Source organism: Fistularia commersonii, chromosome 23 (assembly GCF_037954325.1).
Source record: "Fistularia commersonii isolate RoL2024-O1a breed Wild chromosome 23, RoL_Fcom_v1.0, whole genome shotgun sequence".
NCBI lineage: Eukaryota > Metazoa > Chordata > Actinopteri > Syngnathiformes > Fistulariidae > Fistularia > Fistularia commersonii.
The window spans coordinates 950,020-967,500 of NC_141306.1; the positions used below are offsets into that span (position 1 = coordinate 950,020).

The 17,481-nt window shown below is 51.3% G+C and overlaps 2 protein-coding genes across 12 annotated transcripts in view; one reads left to right on the plus strand and one right to left on the minus strand.

The window, feature by feature from the left end:
- Positions 1-346: 346 nt before the first annotated feature.
- On the plus strand, positions 347-10,443 carry LOC147220604 (coxsackievirus and adenovirus receptor homolog). Its single transcript, XM_086170099.1, has 5 exons — positions 347-620; positions 1,589-1,741; positions 1,837-1,959; positions 3,399-3,540; positions 10,329-10,443. Exons 1-5 carry the CDS (start codon positions 347-349, stop codon positions 10,441-10,443), a joined length of 807 nt encoding a protein of 268 aa, XP_086026225.1.
- Positions 10,444-12,973: 2,530 nt separating this feature from the next.
- Positions 12,974-17,481, minus strand: part of vav2 (vav guanine nucleotide exchange factor 2) — a 138,166-nt gene continuing 133,658 nt past the window's right edge. For 8 of the 11 annotated variants that reach the window (XM_086170898.1, XM_086170894.1, XM_086170896.1 and 5 more), the window contains 5 exons: positions 16,674-16,761; positions 16,450-16,573; positions 14,704-14,790; positions 14,322-14,476; positions 12,974-13,296 (listed from right to left, as the gene is read on the minus strand). In XM_086170898.1, the coding sequence (XP_086027024.1) occupies positions 13,249-13,296; positions 14,322-14,476; positions 14,704-14,790; positions 16,450-16,573; positions 16,674-16,761 (502 nt within the window). In that variant the 3' untranslated portion in view covers positions 12,974-13,248. The remainder of the gene's footprint in view (positions 13,297-14,321; positions 14,477-14,703; positions 14,791-16,449; positions 16,574-16,673; positions 16,762-17,481) is intronic. The other 3 variants (XM_086170891.1, XM_086170899.1, XM_086170900.1) reach the window with 3 other exon arrangements.

Below are 17,481 nucleotides of genomic sequence, written 5' to 3' on the forward strand. Positions count from 1 at the left end.
CCCGTCCACCTGGTCTCCTGGAAACAACCCTCCACTTTATACGTGACAGACCTCCAACGTTCACGTCATAGTGACAAAACAGAATTCACACTCTCATTCCAGCCAGAAGGTCCTCAGTTCTACACCGTGTTCTCCAGGGGTTCTCCAAAGGTTCTCCAGGGGTTCTCCACCCACAGCAGGTGGCCAGCAGAGACGGTGACGTCCAGGTGACCTGCGGACGAGAGGCTGAATGGTTGGACGTCTATTCGATTAACAGCTGATACCTCGGCTTCTTCTTGACGTTCCTCAGGAGGATCTCAGGATAGTTCCAACTTCTCCTCCCTTTTACATCTCGACGCCGTCCTTCATGTTTCAACAAGCAGTTGTGACGTCGCCATGGAAACCGGTTCCTCTCTTTCGGTTTCCCGACCAGCTCCTGTCGTACTCCGGCGGCGTCACCTACCACCACGGCGGCGGCGGCGCGGCGGCAGAAGGTCTGAGCTTCAGCGCCGGGGATCCGTCGGCGGGCGACGCCTCGCTCGCCATCGCGGCGCTGACGCCGGCGCACGGCGCCACCTATCGCTGCAGGGTCAAGAAACCCCCCGGGGTCGACGCCCGCAAGGTCACGCTGGTCGTGATGGGTAAGAACGCCGTTAGCGTCGGTTTACGTTACCATGGCAACGTGGAGTTTCAGTCTATACGTCGTTGATAGCGTTATAAAAAAGGCGGCGGGATGATTAGCCAAAATGGCGATTAGCGTCTCCGTATTTTCACAAAAGCGGCGGACAAGCGCAGGGCCGCCATTTTATAAGAAAAAAAAAAATGTATATATAAATGTATATATGTTTATATGTAATGCCAGGCCGGCGCTAAAGGCTAGTTGTTTTGGTTTTTAGCCTCAGGCTAAGTTTGTTAACCTTCAGCTTGTTTCATAGGGGAAAGCTCATGGCAGCACACACACACACACACACACACACACACACACACACACACACACACACACACACACACACACACACACACACACACACAGATGCTAAATGTTATGCTAACACCCCCCGGCACACAGCTAGCACCCAATAACACCACTGTGTCCAGCGTATAAAACGTGAAAATAAATATTAAAATAAAAATATTGAGATAAAGTTATGAATTAAAAAAAAAAAAAAAAAAAATTCAATTTCAAAAAGTGCTTTAAATATTCTTTTCATTTCGCACTCTAATTATGTGTTTTTGTTCTGCGACTTCTCCGTGACGCTCATCTCAAGGGGGCGGAGCTAATGACAGCTGACTGAGGCCGGGAGGCGGGGCTTAACCTGGGCCGCTCACCTGTCAATCACATGGCGATGTCCAATCAGGAGGTCCAGAGAAGACAAACCGTCCCTCGGGTGTGAATGACAGGCTGACCGATTGGACGCCTCCGCATGATTGACAGCCGGGTTAAGCCACGCCCCCTCATAGCCTCACAGGCTCCGCCCCCTTTCGGCCATCACACTCCAAAAAGTAACATGTTATGCAAAGAACCCTGCAGAGCCGTCGCCCCTGGCAACCTGTGTGTAGGCCACACACACACACACACTTTGGCCATGATCCCGTGTTCTTCCTGCAGCGAAGCCGTCCACGCCGCGGTGCTGGCTGGAGGGGGCGGAGCTTGAGGGCGGCGCCGTGTCCCTGCGCTGCCACGCCGAGGCGGGCGCCGCCCCTCTGACGTACGCCTGGCGGAGGGAGAGCGGCGACCTCCAGCCCGACGCCGCCGCGCAGGGTAAGGCTGACCCCTGTTGAAACCACCAGGATACTGCACAGCAAAGGGACGCTGACAAAGTGTGTGTGTGTGTGTGTGTGTGTGTGTCACCTCAGATCACGTGACCGGCGAGCTGAGGATCAGCAACCACTCGCAGGCGTGGGCGGGGCTCTACGTCTGCGAGGTGAGGAACGCCGTCGGGAACGAACGCTGCACCCTCATCCTGAGAGCTGGAAAACGTAAGGGGGTGAGAGGGTGGGGGTGGGGGTAAGAGTGAGAGAGTGAGGGTGGGGGTGATAGGACGGGGGTGAGAGTGAAGGTAAAAGGGTGAAGGTGGGGCTGAAGGTAAGAGTGAAAAGGTGAGGGTGAGTTGGTGGGGGTGAGAGTGTGAGAGTGAGGGTTAAAGGGTGAAGGTGGGGGTGAGGGTAAGATTGAGAGAGTGAGGGTGGGGGTGAAAGGGTGAGGGTGGAGTGAGAGAGTGAGGATGGGGGTTAGAGTGAAGGTGAAGGTGGGGGTAAGAGTGAAAGACTGAGGGTGGGGGGAGAGGACGGGGGTGAGAGTGAGGGTGAAAGGCTGAAGGTGGGGGTGAGGGTAAGAGAGAGAGGTTGAGGGTGAGTAGGTGGGGTCAAGAGTGACAGGGTGAGGGTGGGGTGAGAGAACAGGGAGAGAGGGAGGGTGAAAGGGTGAAGATAAGAGTGAGAGACTGAGAGTGGGGGTGATAGGGTGAGGGTGAGAGTGAGGGGACAGGGTGAGAGTGAAAAGGTGAGGGTGAGTTGGTGGGGGTGAGAGAGAGGTTTGAGAGTGAGGGTTAAAGGGTGACGGTGGGGGTGATGGTAAGATTGAGAGAGCAAGGGTTGGGATGAGAATCAGGGTGAAAGGGTGAGGGTAAGAGTGAGAGTGGAGCTGAGGGTAAGAGTGAGAGACTGAGGGTTGGGGTGATAGGGTGAGGGTGAGGGCGGAGTGAGAGGATGGGGATGAGAGTGAGGTGAAAGGGTGAAGGTAAGGGTGAGAGGATGAGGGTGGGGATGAGAATTGGGGTGAAAGGGTGAGGGTGGGGGTGAGGGTAAGAGTGAAATTGGGGGTGGGGTTGACAGGGTGAGGGTGGAGTGAGAGGACGGCGGTGAGACTGAGGGTGAAGGGCTTAAGGTGGGGCTGAGGGTGAGAGTGAGAGGGTGGGGTGAGAGACCGGGGTGAGAGTGAGGGTGAAAGGGTGAAGGTGGGGGTAAGATTGAGAGAGTGAGGGTGGGGCTGAAAGGGTGAGGGTGAGAGAGTGAGGATGGGGGTGAGAGAATGGGGTGAGAGTGAGGGTGAAAGGCTTAAGGTGGGGCTGAGGGTGAGAGTGAGAGGGTGAGGATGGGGGTGAGAGTGAGGGTGAAAGGGTGAAGGTGGGGCTGAGGGTAAGAGTGAGAGGTTGAGTGAGTGAATATGAGGGTGAGAATGGGGGTGAGAGGGTGATGCTGCTGAATCATAGCTCCGCCTCCTGTCATGGGAGTGAATGACAGAAATGTGAACGAATGAATGTTTGTCTAAATGAGTGACGGATGATTGACGGCCGGTTTAAGCCCCGCCTCTCGCTCGGGCGCCACTTGTGATTGGCTGTTGAGCAGAAGAAGGGGTGGAGTCAGAGTGATCGCATGAAAACATCAACCCAAGGATCCTTCACCTTCTCACCCATCAGCTCCCAGCGTCGCCGCGGTAACGGTCGACACGGCGACGGGTTCCATCCTCCTGGCCTTCGTCCTGCTGGTCTTCGGCGTCCTGGTCTACTGGAGGCTGGAGAGGAAGTTCTGCTGGGGGGAGGAGCTGGCCAACGACATCAGGTACCAACGGCTGAGGGGCCACATGGAGGCAGATGATTGGATGAGGAGCTGGACGGAGGCAGATGATTGGATGAGCAGTCGGACGGAGGCAGATGATTGGATGAGCAGTCAGAAGGAGGCAGATGATTGGATGAGGAGCTGGATGGAGGCAGATGATTGGATAAGCAGTCGGACGGAGGCAGATGATTGGATGAACAGTCGGACGGAGGCAGATGATTGGATGAGCAGTCAGAAGGAGGCAGATGATTGGATGAGGAGCTGGATGGAGGCAGATGATTGGATGAGCAGTCGGACGGAGGCAGATGATTGGATGAGCCGTTGGCAGATGATTGGATGAGCAGTCAGAAGGAGGCAGATGATTGGATGAGGAGTCGGACGGAGGCAGATGATTGGATGAAGAGCTGGACGATGCAAGATGATCGGCCGCAGGGCTACATCGAGGCAGATGATTGGCCGCTCTGAGCGAGATGGAGGTAGATGATTGGCTAAGACTCGGGTGATTGGCTGTGAAGTTGGATGGAGACAGATGATTGGCTGATGGTTCGACGGCGGCAGATGATTGGCTGATGGTTCAACAGTGGCAGATGATTGGCTGGTGGTCAGAGGACTGGCTCTGGAGTCGGATGGAAGCAGATGATTGGCTGCGGAGCCAGATGGTGGCAGGTGATTGGCAGTCGGATGTTTGGTGGCATCCTAGATGGCAAAGAAGAAGAAGAAGAAGATGGATGGCTGAGGTGATGGACACATCCATTCCTCCAGTGTGAAGGGGGGGTTCCTCTGACAAGAACCTGGAGAAGGAGGAGGAGATGTTGGAGGAGGAGGAGGGAGTTGCTGGAGACTCTGAGAAAGTGTGGAACCTGTCTGAGAGACGAGCCTGAAGTTATCTGCGTCCTCAACGTTCCCCCAGATGTCAGGATAAGAACCGCCGCCTCGCGGGAAGCCGGGAGTTTTTATCTCCATCTCTGCGGATAAAGAACCGCCGATTCTTTGGCCGCCGCATCTCAGGGAGCGTCGAGCAGAACGACGGGCGATACCAAGAGGAGCTGAAGGAGCCTGGAGGCAAACATCACCCCAAGGAGGGGGGGCTTCTGGAAGACACCACCCTCCTCCTCCTCCTGCTGCTGCTCCCCTTCTTCTCCAGCGTTTCAACAAGCAAGAGGAGGACGGTGGAGGAGGGAAGGAACCAAAATTAATTTCCCGCTAAAGGCAACAGAAAGTGGACTAATCCGTCCCTGACCCGCCAAAAAACGGGTTTTAAAGCCGTACCCTCAGAGTAGCCTAGGGAACTCCACCTCTATGCTGATGACTCCACTTCCTACTCCATGAGGTTTCTGCTCCCCGTTGTCGCTTCTTTAAGTGGACCCTTGTTCTCACCTTCAAAGATCCGTAACACCTCGTTCTCCGAAAAAAAAAGGACAATAAAATACAAAGAAAGCGCTGAGAACCGATGAGGAGCTCAGCGAGATGTGACTAGCGGTTAGCGGCCTGCGACAAGTTAGCGTGTTCCCGGACCCAAGATGCGTTGCTATGCGGAAGTAACTCCCGTTCAGACATTGTGTTCGCAAACTAGTTTCTCCTGGAAGTGGTCCGATCCTAAATATTTACTTTGGTAGCTTTCCTGAGCTACATTTGTACACGGTATCATAGTCGCCCCCGATCCCTGCCGCCTCCCAGGTTCAAATGCTCATTTGTTACCCTCGACAAAAGCGCGACCTGCTGAGCTTCCATTAGCCACGGCTAAGTGTTAGCGTCAGCCAAAAGGATAAAAGTTCAAACTATTAACATACCCCGCTCGTTTTATTTGCACCTAAAAACTTCATCAGAGCCAACAATGAAGCACTTCAGCAGAGGTGAGCAGGTATCTCTCTCACACACACACACACACACACACACACACACACACACACACACACAATGTTCTGGCTCACTCTGGAGTGACTGGCCTTGCATAACAGGTGTAGGCGCTGTGTTTCTTTAGAAAACGGTCGGTGTTCAAAGTCCTCCGAGTCGTGTTCTGCTGAGCTTCTTTTTATTCCCGAGGATCTCGTTCTCAGCCTCCCCATTCGGCCCCTCGCGGAACCGGCACTTCAAAACATCAGTCTTTAAAACCAACTCCAACCGCCTTGGCTTGTCCTGCCACCCCCTCGGCGTGCAAAGACAAGAGGCTGAGCTAAAATAGTTCCCTGCGGCGCACCAAATATTTGGTTGACCTCGCCCTCGGGGGCTGGATTGACCACTTCAGGTCTTCAACGACGGCCCTGATGGGAGGTTCCTGATCGGTTTGGCCCCCCGGAGCCGTTGGAGGCTTCAGATTAGCGGGTATGTCCGCAACTGGAAGGGTTAACTGGACTCAAGAACTTGAGCCATGGAAAACTGGACCTATTAACAACTGGACTTGTCAACTAGATCTAGACCAGGTCTGGGTCTCTGCAAGTACCTGTCATGGCGGTGAAGTATCTCCTTGGGTGAAGAACGCTAGTTAGCATGACGGCTACTTAATTACCATGCTCCAGAAGGTGTAGTGCTATGAGGGCACTTCAAAACATAAGCCTTTAAAACCAACCAAATCCACCTCGGTTTGTCCTGCCACCCCCTCGGCAAGCAAAGACAAGTGGCGGAGCTAAAATGGTTCCCTGCAGCGCGGCGGACATTTGATTGACCTGCCCTTGAGGGCTAAACTGACCACTTCAGCTCCTCGGAGCAGACGGGAGCTGCAGATTCGCGGGTATGTCCGCAACTAGACGCCTTAACAACTGGACCCATTGACAACTGGATCAATGGACAACTGGACCCACTGACAACTGGATCCATGGACAACTGGACCTATGGACAACTGGACCCACTGACAACTGGACCCATGGACAACTGGACCCACTGACAACTGGATCCATGGACAACTGGACCCAAGGACAACTGGACCCAAGGACAACTGGACCAATGGACAACTGGACCCATGGACAACTGGATCCATAGACAACTGGACCCCTGGACAACTGGACCCACTGACAACTGGACCAATGGACAACTGGACCCATGGACAACTGGATCCATAGACAACTGGTCCCACTGACAACTGGTCCAATGGACAACTGGACCCATGGACAACTGGATCCATAGACAACTGGACCCACTGACAACTGGTCCAATGGACAACTTGACCAATGGACAACTGGACCGATGGACAACTGGATCCATAGACAACTGGACCCCTGGACAACTGGACCCACTGACAACTGGTCCAATGGACAACTGGACCCATGGACAACTGGATCCATAGACAACTGGACCCACTGACAACTGGACCAATGGACAACTGGACCAATGGACAACTTGACCGATGGACAACTGGACCAAAGGACAACTGGACCCAAGGACAACTGGACCCATGGACAACTGGACCCATGGACAACTGGACTTGTCAACTAATTCCAGACCAGTTCTTGGTCTTTACGAGTACCTGTCATGGCGGTGAAGTACTGGTGATGCATCGCCTTGGGGGAAGAACGCTTGTAAGCATAATGGCTACCTAATTACCATGCTCCAGAAGGCGTAGTGCTATCAGTTTAGGTGCAGCGGTACTTCTGCCCAGCATGAGCTGCTGCAGACTCTCTATATAAATTGGTGGCACTGTATATGTTATCTCACAAAGCAGCCCCAGTCCAGGGGGCGCCATTGTGTGTTATCTGCCCTCTTTGAAGCCTCCAAAAGGGAACATGTGAGGCATCATTTGATTGGCAGACCAGCTCAGGGTCTGTGACGAGAACTGAAAGAAGAACACAGGAACATCTGGTGTTTGTCTACAGGGCCGTGGTCCTGCCCCCCCACCCCCACCGCCACCCCTTCAGATCCATCACTCTTGACGGGGTGGGGGGGCAGCAATGAGTCACACAGAGTGTCAAACTCAAGAGGCTAAAAATACCGGCGGAACCATATAAAAGCGACGTTGAAAAGCGGCGAACAAAAACACAAATGGCGCCGGGGTGGAGGGTGGGGGGGGCGGGAGGGAGGAGGCGGAGCTTTCATCTCCAGAGGCCCGTCTGGTCCGGCGGGCCGGGAGAAGATGGAAGATGAAGATCAGGGGGAATAAAGAAGAGAAAAGGGGATTTTGAAGGGAATAAAGTTGTTTCGGGCAGAATTTGTTGCTAACATTTGAAATTAGCAAAAACAGATTTTTTTTTTAATTCCCCGAAAATCCTCCAAGAAATCGTGCCAAACTAGGAAGGGAAAACAGAACAAACAGCGGTTTGGGATCGAACTACTTCCTGGTGTCTACACAAAGAAATGTCGCTTCAGGTAGCTGCTAGCAGGCTGCTAACCGCTAGCTGCTATATTGGTCGCACCCCCCCCATTGGTTCCCACCATTTTATTTTCTTTTAATCCCAAGAAGAAGCAGCCATCATGTTCTCAAAGAGGACGCAGAGTCTTCTGTATAGAGGAGCTTCCTAGGCTACCTTGAGCCACAGGACGACTTTGCAGAAGAACGCTTTTATTTTGGCAGGTGGGAGTTGGATGAATCCAACTTACGTTGTTTCTAACCGGAAGATTCATTTCCAGAAAATTTGGGTTTAACTAATTTAGGAACGGACTGAGCTGGTACAAAGGCGGCGCCACGAACAAGACCGGCGATCCGACAGAAAAGGAAAGTCACCTGAAGAAGAAGCAGGAAGTTCAGCACCAGGAAACAGATGAAAAACCCACGGCTGCGAAAACAGTCTTCGGATGAGTTGGACAGTTTGACAGTCCGCCTCCGAGTCGGCAGCGCGAGGGCGGCGGACGCCTGCGGTGACGTGTCGTCGCCGCCGCACAAACACCAGTGGCAGCTGGTGACAATTTGTGTTTCTGGGGAGGCAAGTCGGTATACAGATGCGCTATCTGCCCGCCGCCTCTCGGACGCGCCACAGCAACACTGAGGTGATCCATGAATCGAATCTTCATATAGAATCGCGAATCGGCGGTCTCCGATAACCTGAATCCACAGGGTTCTCTCGCTGGTTGCCGATTAGCGAACTGATTCGCCGCAAACGACTCAATGGAACTGCCGCTAGCGACTCTGTGAGCCGATTCCCCCGAAACTTCTGAGTTAGCATCATTTCGAGGGAGTGCGCTTACTCGAGTTTGTGATCCGATTCAAGTGATTCATCTAAATCCGCTAACAAGTCCAGGAATTGATCCAAACGAATCATTCAAGCCCGGTGATTCTGCTCACTCTACTCTATGAACCGAATCATTTGAGCCCAAAGTTGCTCCAGTTCATCTGCTAACTCCCGTCTGTGAACCGACTTAACCGAATCAGTTAGCAGATGAACTGGAGCAACTTTGAGTTCAAATGATTCGGTTCACGGATTAGAGTGAGCAGAATCACCTGACTTGAATGATTCGTTTGGATCAATTCCTGGACTTGTTAGCGGATTTAGATGAATCACTTGAATCGGATCACAAAGTCGAGTGAGCGCACTCCCTCGAAATGATGCTAACTCAGAAGTTTCGGGGGAATCGGCTCACAGAGTCGCTAGCGGCAGTTCCATTAAGTCTATGGAGTCAGATGATTCGGTTCACGGGGCAGAGGTCGCACGTTCGTCGCCTCCTGAGTCAAATGATTCAGTTCACGGAGTCGTTAGCAGGCTCATCGGAAACACTACGACTCAGGTGATTCGGTTCAGGGATGTGAATCACTCACAGACAGTCAGGTGACCAGTGGTTCCAGAGAAGATCCAGGTGAGACCCCCAAAACCCGAGACCTTGGCCCCCCCAAAAAAACACTCCCGATTTACCTGTTCGTCCACCAAACGCACTTTTCCTCCACACGGCACGCGTGTTTCCGAACACGGGCGGCTCACCTGGCACGATCTCCGCGTGCAGGCCGCCGGCCGCGACCCCTCGTGCACACGCCCACGTCCACGCCCACGGACGTGCACTGCGCTGCTTCACCTGAGATCAACTTAACACGTGCTGTTGGTTGCGGCCGTGCTTCCGGAGAAGTCGCACGCCCGTGCGCATGCACGCTCTTAGCCTAGCACGTACATCTCGCAGGTGCTCATCCATTGTGGTCACGTCTCGCGATAGCGTCACCGCGAGATTCACGTTCGTCTAAACGCACGGCTACAAAAAAAAAAAAGCAGGGGCGGCTCAGATTCCAGAGGGGCCCCGGGGCGCGACGGGAGCCGGGCCCCCCCCGGAGTCATGTTCATAAATATAAATATAAATATAAAAATAAATATAAATATAAATATAAATATAAATATAAATATAAATATAAATATCTGTCCATTCATCATCCATACATTCAGTCTATCAATCAAGGGATGTATTTCCGTACATCATTTGTCCTCATTTGAGGTCATTTACAATACTAAAAATGATAATCATCATAAAAATAATAACAACAATAATAATGTATTTATCATGAACTGTATTATTATTATTATTAATAATAATAATCATGTCAATAAAATTAATTTGAATAATAATGCTAATGCTAATAATAATAATGTATGTATCATAAAATGTATTGTTATTATAAGTATTAATGACAGTGTTTATATTGATAATAATAACAATGAATTCGTTGTAAAAACGATAATAGTAATACAATAATTAATGTGGGGTGATATTTATTATTATGATATGATATTACATTATATTTTTACTATCATTTTATATTTTTTTACTTGTTATTCTAGCTCCTCAGATGCTCGGTTGTGATTGGTTGCTTCCTCCTCTGACTCCTCGTCTTTGCTCAAGGGAATTGGGCAGACTAACATTCCCTGCGATGTCATTGGTTGCCGCAGAATGGACGCCACGCCGCCCGCCAGGCGCCGCCGCAGCTCGCAGCGCCCCCCGGTGGTCGTCGTCGACGACGGCGCTCTGGTCCGAGAGGCCACGACGTTGGAACAGCTGATTTGACGTTCCAAACTACTTCCTGAACGGAGTTTCATCGCCGACAAAGATGGCCGACGGCGGTTCACACTTCCATCCATGACGTTCTCCTCTGGAGGTTCTCCTGTTCTTCTTCTTGTTTTTTTAAGGAAGTTTGAAATTTGCCATCAATAATAAATAAGTTGTCGGTTGCACGCCGTTGCCGTGGTCCGCCGGGTTCTCCGTGTTCTCCTGCCCGGGTTCTCGCCATGTTGTTTGTCTTCTTCCGGCAGTCGATCATCAGTGGTCAGAACCTTCCAGGATCTGATCCTCTGGTTGGCTGGGTTCTCCTTGTGAGGGTTCTCCAAGTTCTCCCGCTCGGGTTCTCGCTCTGTGGAGTCACCATGTTCTCCAGCCTGGTTGACCGCCATGTTCTCTTCACGTTCTCCTGCTTGGGTTCTCCATGTTCTCTTGCCCAGGGATCTCTCGTCATGGAGTCCCCATGTTCTTCTGTCCAGGTTCCCTTCAGGTTCTCCTATCTGGGTTCCTCCGGGTTCTCGGGAGACCTCAAAAGGAAGAATTTCCCTTAGCCTTGAACAAGAGGGTGACCGGTTGGACGCCATTTTTGTGATTGACAGCTGACCCGTCTGGGTAAAGCCCCGCCCCTCTCCTAGCCTCACCCCTGGTTAGGCTCCGCCCCCCCACCTTAGAAAGAATTGGTGTACTTCAAATCAAAAGCGAAATATTTATTTCATCATAGACCTCATTTGGAAATATTTAACCGTTCAAAAAAATGTACACGATTAAGTACATAGTTGGTATTTCCTTTTAGTTTTTTTTTTTTTTCTTTACTTCGAGGACGAAGTTCTGACAGGAGTTGAAGTATCGACGGCCACATGCAATGGGTTTCTCTTTTCTCTCAGGGTCCACTGCATGGACAGCGCCTCCTGCTGGTTCCCGTCACACAGTGGTAAGACTTTGTTTGTGGGGCGGCCTGCTTCGGCAAAACGTAAACAAAAACAAACAAACAAACATGGCGGACAGGTCGGGTTGGGGAGTTGCGCCCGGTGTTTGCATGCTAGCCCCGATGAGGCGCCGCGGACTCGATCCTAGCCCCGCCCCTTTACGAGGACGGGGCCGTCGGGGTTCGAGGAACCCTGCTGGAGCTACAAGTACTCCAGCTGCCGCCTGTGCGAGTGCTTGTACAAGCAAGTACACAGGAAGTACTGTTTTACTCTGAAGATGTACTTTGGGCGATGCTGTAAATCCAGTTCCGAGGCGATAATGGCGTGATTGGACAGTGTCCTCGTCCGAGGACCCCACGTTTGGAGTTCTCTACGTCTGATATTTGACCCCGACAGGTCGGCATCTGGCGCCCTCTGGTGGCTACAGGCTGAACGGACGCCGCGGGAATGACTGACAACGGCAATGGATACGGAGGTACACTCGCAGCCAAAGCAGAAGGTACCATCTGGGGGTATCAGGTGACCCTTCAGTGGACCATCCCTGACACCGTGGGGGGCCCCAGGGGGGGGCAAGAGGAGCCCAAAACCAACGAGCAAAAGTTGATTACAGTAAGATATACCGCCGTCCCCGTACCAGGACGATGGCTTTAGAACCGAACTCCTGAGGTTGAAGGTACGTTGTACTTTGGAATAGCTTCTGCTGCTCCCTGCGAACCTCGAGGTACGGCCGAGAACTTCCAGATGAGCCGGGATCGGAGGAAAGATCTCCGGCCGGGTGAAGGCAAACACCGAGCGACTCGTAGCCCCAACCCTCCTCGTCCCACGACAACAAACAAACAAACAAACAAACAAACAAACAAACCAGGGCTCCTCAGGGTTTCTCCACCCGACCCTTCTCCTCCTCCCAGGGTTGGACTTCACATGTCCGAAGCCGAAGGGACGACCAAAATAAAATAAGGCAAGATACAAAATAAAAGCACGGCAGCGGCGGGCGGAGCCTCGGCAGGCGCAGAAGCTGCTGGTCCAGTTCTTCACCAAGAAAGTGCAAAATTCAAACCAAGAAGTCCAGAGGAGACGGAGAAGCTCGCCGACGGCGTCCCGTGGAAGCGGCGCCGTGGAACGCCGCTCTTTTTTCCTTTAAATGCTTTTTTTTTTTTTCCGAGGAACCGGGGGTTTATAGTGCAGAACGTCTCCAGGGTGGAGGCGTTCCTTCAATGTTCTCCACTCCAGGGGTGGTGGTGGCGGGGCCAGGTTGTCCTCAGACCCTCTCCCGGTACCGACGTCCCGTTAGCGTCGACCGCTCTTGGAAAGGCACCGAACTGTACATGGGTCAACGCGTGGTCACGTGAACTGGGTTCCAGGAAGTCCGTCCCCACACACACACACACACACACACACACACACACCGCCGCCGGCATCGCCATGACAACTAAGGCAAAAGAAAAAAAAAAAAAAAAAAAACATCCTCCTCCCTCCTCGTCAGTCTTTGCTTCTTCTTCCCCTCGGGCGCTAAGGTGAGCTCCAGCGCGCTACGCTAACCGCTAGCCACGATAATAATCTCTGTTCAATAAATTATCTCTACTGTACAATTAATTCACCTCGTGAGTAAACGGGGGGGGGATAAAAAATTAAATTAAATCGAGCAAAGCCGTGGCGTGGGGGTGGGTGGGGGGGGGCGAAGGGGGCGGGGCTTAATCCAGCGCAGAAACAAGTCTTTTCTTTTCCTCTCTTCCTGGTTTGGGTTGGGGTTTTTTCTCAGAGAGAACAGCAGATAAAAGATGGCTCCTGATTTTTTTTTTTTTAAGATTTATATCAAAAAAAAAAAAAAAAATGTAAAAAAAAAAAGACGGCGAAGGGGGGGGGGGGGGTTCCACGAGGGGGCGGAGCCTCACTGGACGCCTTCCTCGTCCACGTAGGTGGAGGGGAACCAGCCGATCTGCGGAGAAGAAGGGGACAACGTGAGGCGGCCATCTTTTAACGGTAGTAGTTGTTGATTTGTTTTCGCTTTCTTTCAAGGCGGTCGTCATGGCGGCGCGCGGTATTGTGAGACGCGAGCGCCCTCGGAACCGCCGTCGCGCTGCACTTCGACAGTTGCCTAGCAACACCCCCCCCAACACACACACACACACACACACACAGCCGACTTATGTTGTCGACGGGTGAAGTTGGTGCTTCGGCAGGAAGACATCGATGGACTTTGCTGCAGGAAAGTGGGGGAGGGGCTTAAATACCCCCCCAGACTAGGGAGGCGGGGCTTGTAACGAATTGATAAGTTAGCATATGAGCATTAGCATTCACCATCCAATGGCCTGCCTTTGGAGTAAGAGGTGGGTGGCGCTAATGCTAATAACGATAAACGCCGGTGTGTACGAAGCTAAAGGCAGAACGTGAATCAAACTGTCGTCGAATTTGTTGTGCGCATTCTGTAGGTTTTTCTAGAAGTTAGCATGGAAATGTTAGCAATCAAATGTTAGCATTCGGCATCCAAATGCCTATCTTTCATGTGAGAGGAAAGCGGAGAGGCACCAGCCCCTGGATTGAGGTAATGCAACGTAGATGCTAATGCTAATGCCAAAGACATAATTCGATTGGGTAGAGTTGTAGCTCAAGTTAACGAGCGCCCTGCTGATCTTCCGCTTGAAATTCGATGGCCGATCGATGGAAGCTCTTAGCAATCAGCTAGCCGGCTGTTAGCCTGCGGGCCCGAGCTGCTAAGTCGACGCCTCCACCTGGTGGTTGGATTGACTCCACACCCTTTGGAGCAGAAAGGGGATAACAAAACATGCTGGATTTCGCTAGCTAGCTAGCTAGCTAGCAAGCTAGCACCCCCCCTCGGGGCCACATTCACATTATCGGCTAATAGTACTAATGTTCACATTATTGCCAGCCGCTAACTTCTTATGGACGGCTCCATTGTTCAACTCCAGATGACCTCCAGGAAGCCCCGCCCCCCTCGCTCACCCGGCCGTTGGCCTCGCCCTTCCACCAGCCCTGGTCGCCGCCGATCTTGCTGTAGATCTTCACCACGTCGCCCTCGCGCAGCGACAGCTCCCGCATGTCCCGGGCGGCGAAGTTGTAGCGCGCCACCGCCGTGCTAACCACCCGCGGCGTGAAGACTGGAAGGGGGCGGGGCAAAGGGGGGGAAAAAAAAACAGGTGAAGACGCCGGGGCGGCGGCGACGGGAGATACGAGACGATGGCGGCCAAACAGGAGGAAGGAGTCTTCTTGTTGGTCCGAGGGGGGAATGGGAGGCTAACGAGGAGGAGCTAACGAGATGGAGCTAACGAGATGGAGCTAACGAGGCTAGTTATGGAGGATGACGGGCGCAGAGGAGGGCGAGTACCTGACCAGAAGGGGGCGGAGCTCTGAGAGGAGAAGCTGAGGCCCTGCGGACTGAGGAAGGAGAAGTTGTAGGAGGCGCAGGAGGCTGCTGAGAGGACACAGAAGAGCAGGAGATGAAAGAGGCGGAGCCTAGGAGGCGGAGCTTAGGAGGCGGAGGACGGTTCGCCGCCGCCGCCATGATGGATAAGAAATTCTTTAGACGGGAGCGAGGATCAAAACCAGGAGAAGATCAGGTAAAATGGGATTACATTAGATTACATTAGATTACATTAGATAAGATAAGGTAAGATAAATGAAATAGGATCAGTTGAGTTAAGTTAAGCCAAGACAACAGAAGGTAAGTTGTGATAAGTTAAGCTAAGCTAAGCTAAGCTAAGTTAAGATAAGACGAATGAAATAGGATAAGTTAGCTTGAGTTAAGCCAAGACAAGATAATAGAAGGTAAGTTGGGATACGTTAAGCTAAGCTAAGCTAAGTTAAGATAAGATAGGATGAGAAAAGATGAATGAAATAGGATAAGTTGAGTTAAGTTAAGCCAAGACAACAGAAGGTAAGTTGTGATAAGTTACGCTAAGCTAAGATAAGACGAATGAAATAGGATAAGTTAGGTTAAACTAAGCCAAGACAAGATAATAGAAGGTTAGTTGTGATAAGTTAAGTTAAGCTAAGCTAAGCTAAGCTAAGCTAAGCCAAGCTAAGATAAGATAGATTGAGATAAGATGAATGAAATAGGATCAGTTGAGTTAAGTTAAGCCAAGACAACAGAAGGTAAGTTGTGATAAGTTAAGCTAAGCTAAGCTAGGATAAGATAAGACAAATAAAATAGGATAAGTTAGGTTAAGTTAAGCCAAGACAAGACAACAGAAGGTAAGTTGTGATAAGTTAAGCTAAGCTAAGCTAAGCTAAGATAAGATAGGATGAGATAAGATGAATGAAATACGATAAGTTAGATTAAGTTAAGCCAAGACAAGATAATAGAAGGTGAGTTGTGATAAGTTAAGTTAAGCTAAGCTAAGCTAAGCTAAGATAAGATAGGATGAGATAAGATGAATGCAATAGGATAAGTTTGGTTGAGTTAAGATAAGACAAGATAATAGAAGGTAAGTTGCGATACATTAAGCTAAGCTAAGCTAAGCTAAGCTCAGCTAAGATAAGACAGGATGAGATAAGATGCATGAAACAGGATAAGTTGGGTTGAGTTCACATCAGGTAATGAGGGCCAAGGTGGGATCAGGGCTTGAGGTCAGAGGTCAGAGTGGGGTTTGCTGGGGGTCATCAGGGGTCGGGGGTCAGTCCGGGGTCATGAGGGGTCACTTAGGGGGCGGGTGGGGTCGTGGGGAGGACGTGGTGTTGGGGCGGCAGGATGGTCAGTGTGTGTGTGAGTGTGTGTGTGTGTGTGTGTGAGTGTGTGAATGTGAGTGTGTGTGAGTTTGTGAGTGTGTGTGAGTGTGTGTGTGTATGTGTGTGAGTGTGTGTGAGTTTGTGAGTGTGTGTGAGTGTGTGTGTGAGTGTGTGTGTGTATGTGTGTGAGTCTGTGTGAGTGTGTGTGAGTGAGTGTGTGTGAGTATGTGAGTGAGTGTGAATGTGTGTGAGAGTGTGTGTGTGAGTGAGTGTGTATGTGTGTGTGTGTGTGAGTGTGTGAGTGTGTGAGTGTGTGTGAGTTTGTGTGTGTGTGTGTGTGTGTGTGAGTGTGTGAGTGTGTGTGTCTGAGTGTGTGTGTGTGTGTGTGTGAGTGTGTGAGAGTCACCTGGAGAGCGTGTGCTCGCCCTGGTTAGCGAGCGCTCTCGAGCCTTGTACGGGTGTCTCAAGGTCGTGTCCAGAAGCTTGAAGCTCTCCTTCAGGCTGTGGCTCTGGTAGTACTCCACCAACTCCTGCAGGGGGATACTTCAGTACTGCAGTACTACACTGTACTATCTTTGTGTGTGTGTGTGTGTGTGTGTGTGTGTGTGTGTGTGTGTGTGTGTGTCTCACCAGCAGGCTCTCAAACTTCTTGGCCTCAGTGATGTGTATCCAGCTGTCCTTCTCGATCACCTTGATGTGTTTCACCTCCTCGTTGAATCTGTTCACACGTGCACGTCAGTCGCAGTACTCGCAGTACTCGCAGTACTCGCAGTACTTGCAGAACTCGCAGTACTCGCAGTACTCGCAGTACTCACAGTACTCGCAGTACTCACAGTACTCGCAGAGCTCGCAGTACTCACAGTACTCACAGTACTCACAGTACTCACAGTACTCGCAGTACTCACAGTACTCACAGTACTCGCAGTACTCACAGTATTCGCAGTATTCGCAGTACTCACAGTATTCGTAGTAGTCACAGTACTCACAGTACTCGCAGTACTCGCAGTACTCGCAGTACTCACAGTATTCGCAGTATTCGCAGTACTCACAGTATTCGTAGTAGTCGCAGTACTCACAGTACTCGCAGTACTCACAGTACTCGCAGTACTCACAGTACTCGCAGTACTCACAGTACTCACAGTATTCGCAGTACTCACAGTACTCGCAGTACTCACAGTATTCGCACTACTCACAGTACTCGCAGTACTCACAGTACTCACAGTACTTGCACTACTCACAGTACTCACAGTACTGTGTACTCACAGTACTCGCAGTACTCACACTACTCCCAGTAGTCATTACTGGGAGTAGTGTGGGTACTCTCCAAGTACACACACACACACTCACACACACTCACACACTCTCAGTGAAAGAGTGTGAGGAGGTGATGAAGATCAGCTCACTGTATTACAGTTCTCCAGAGCTATTGTCCATGGGC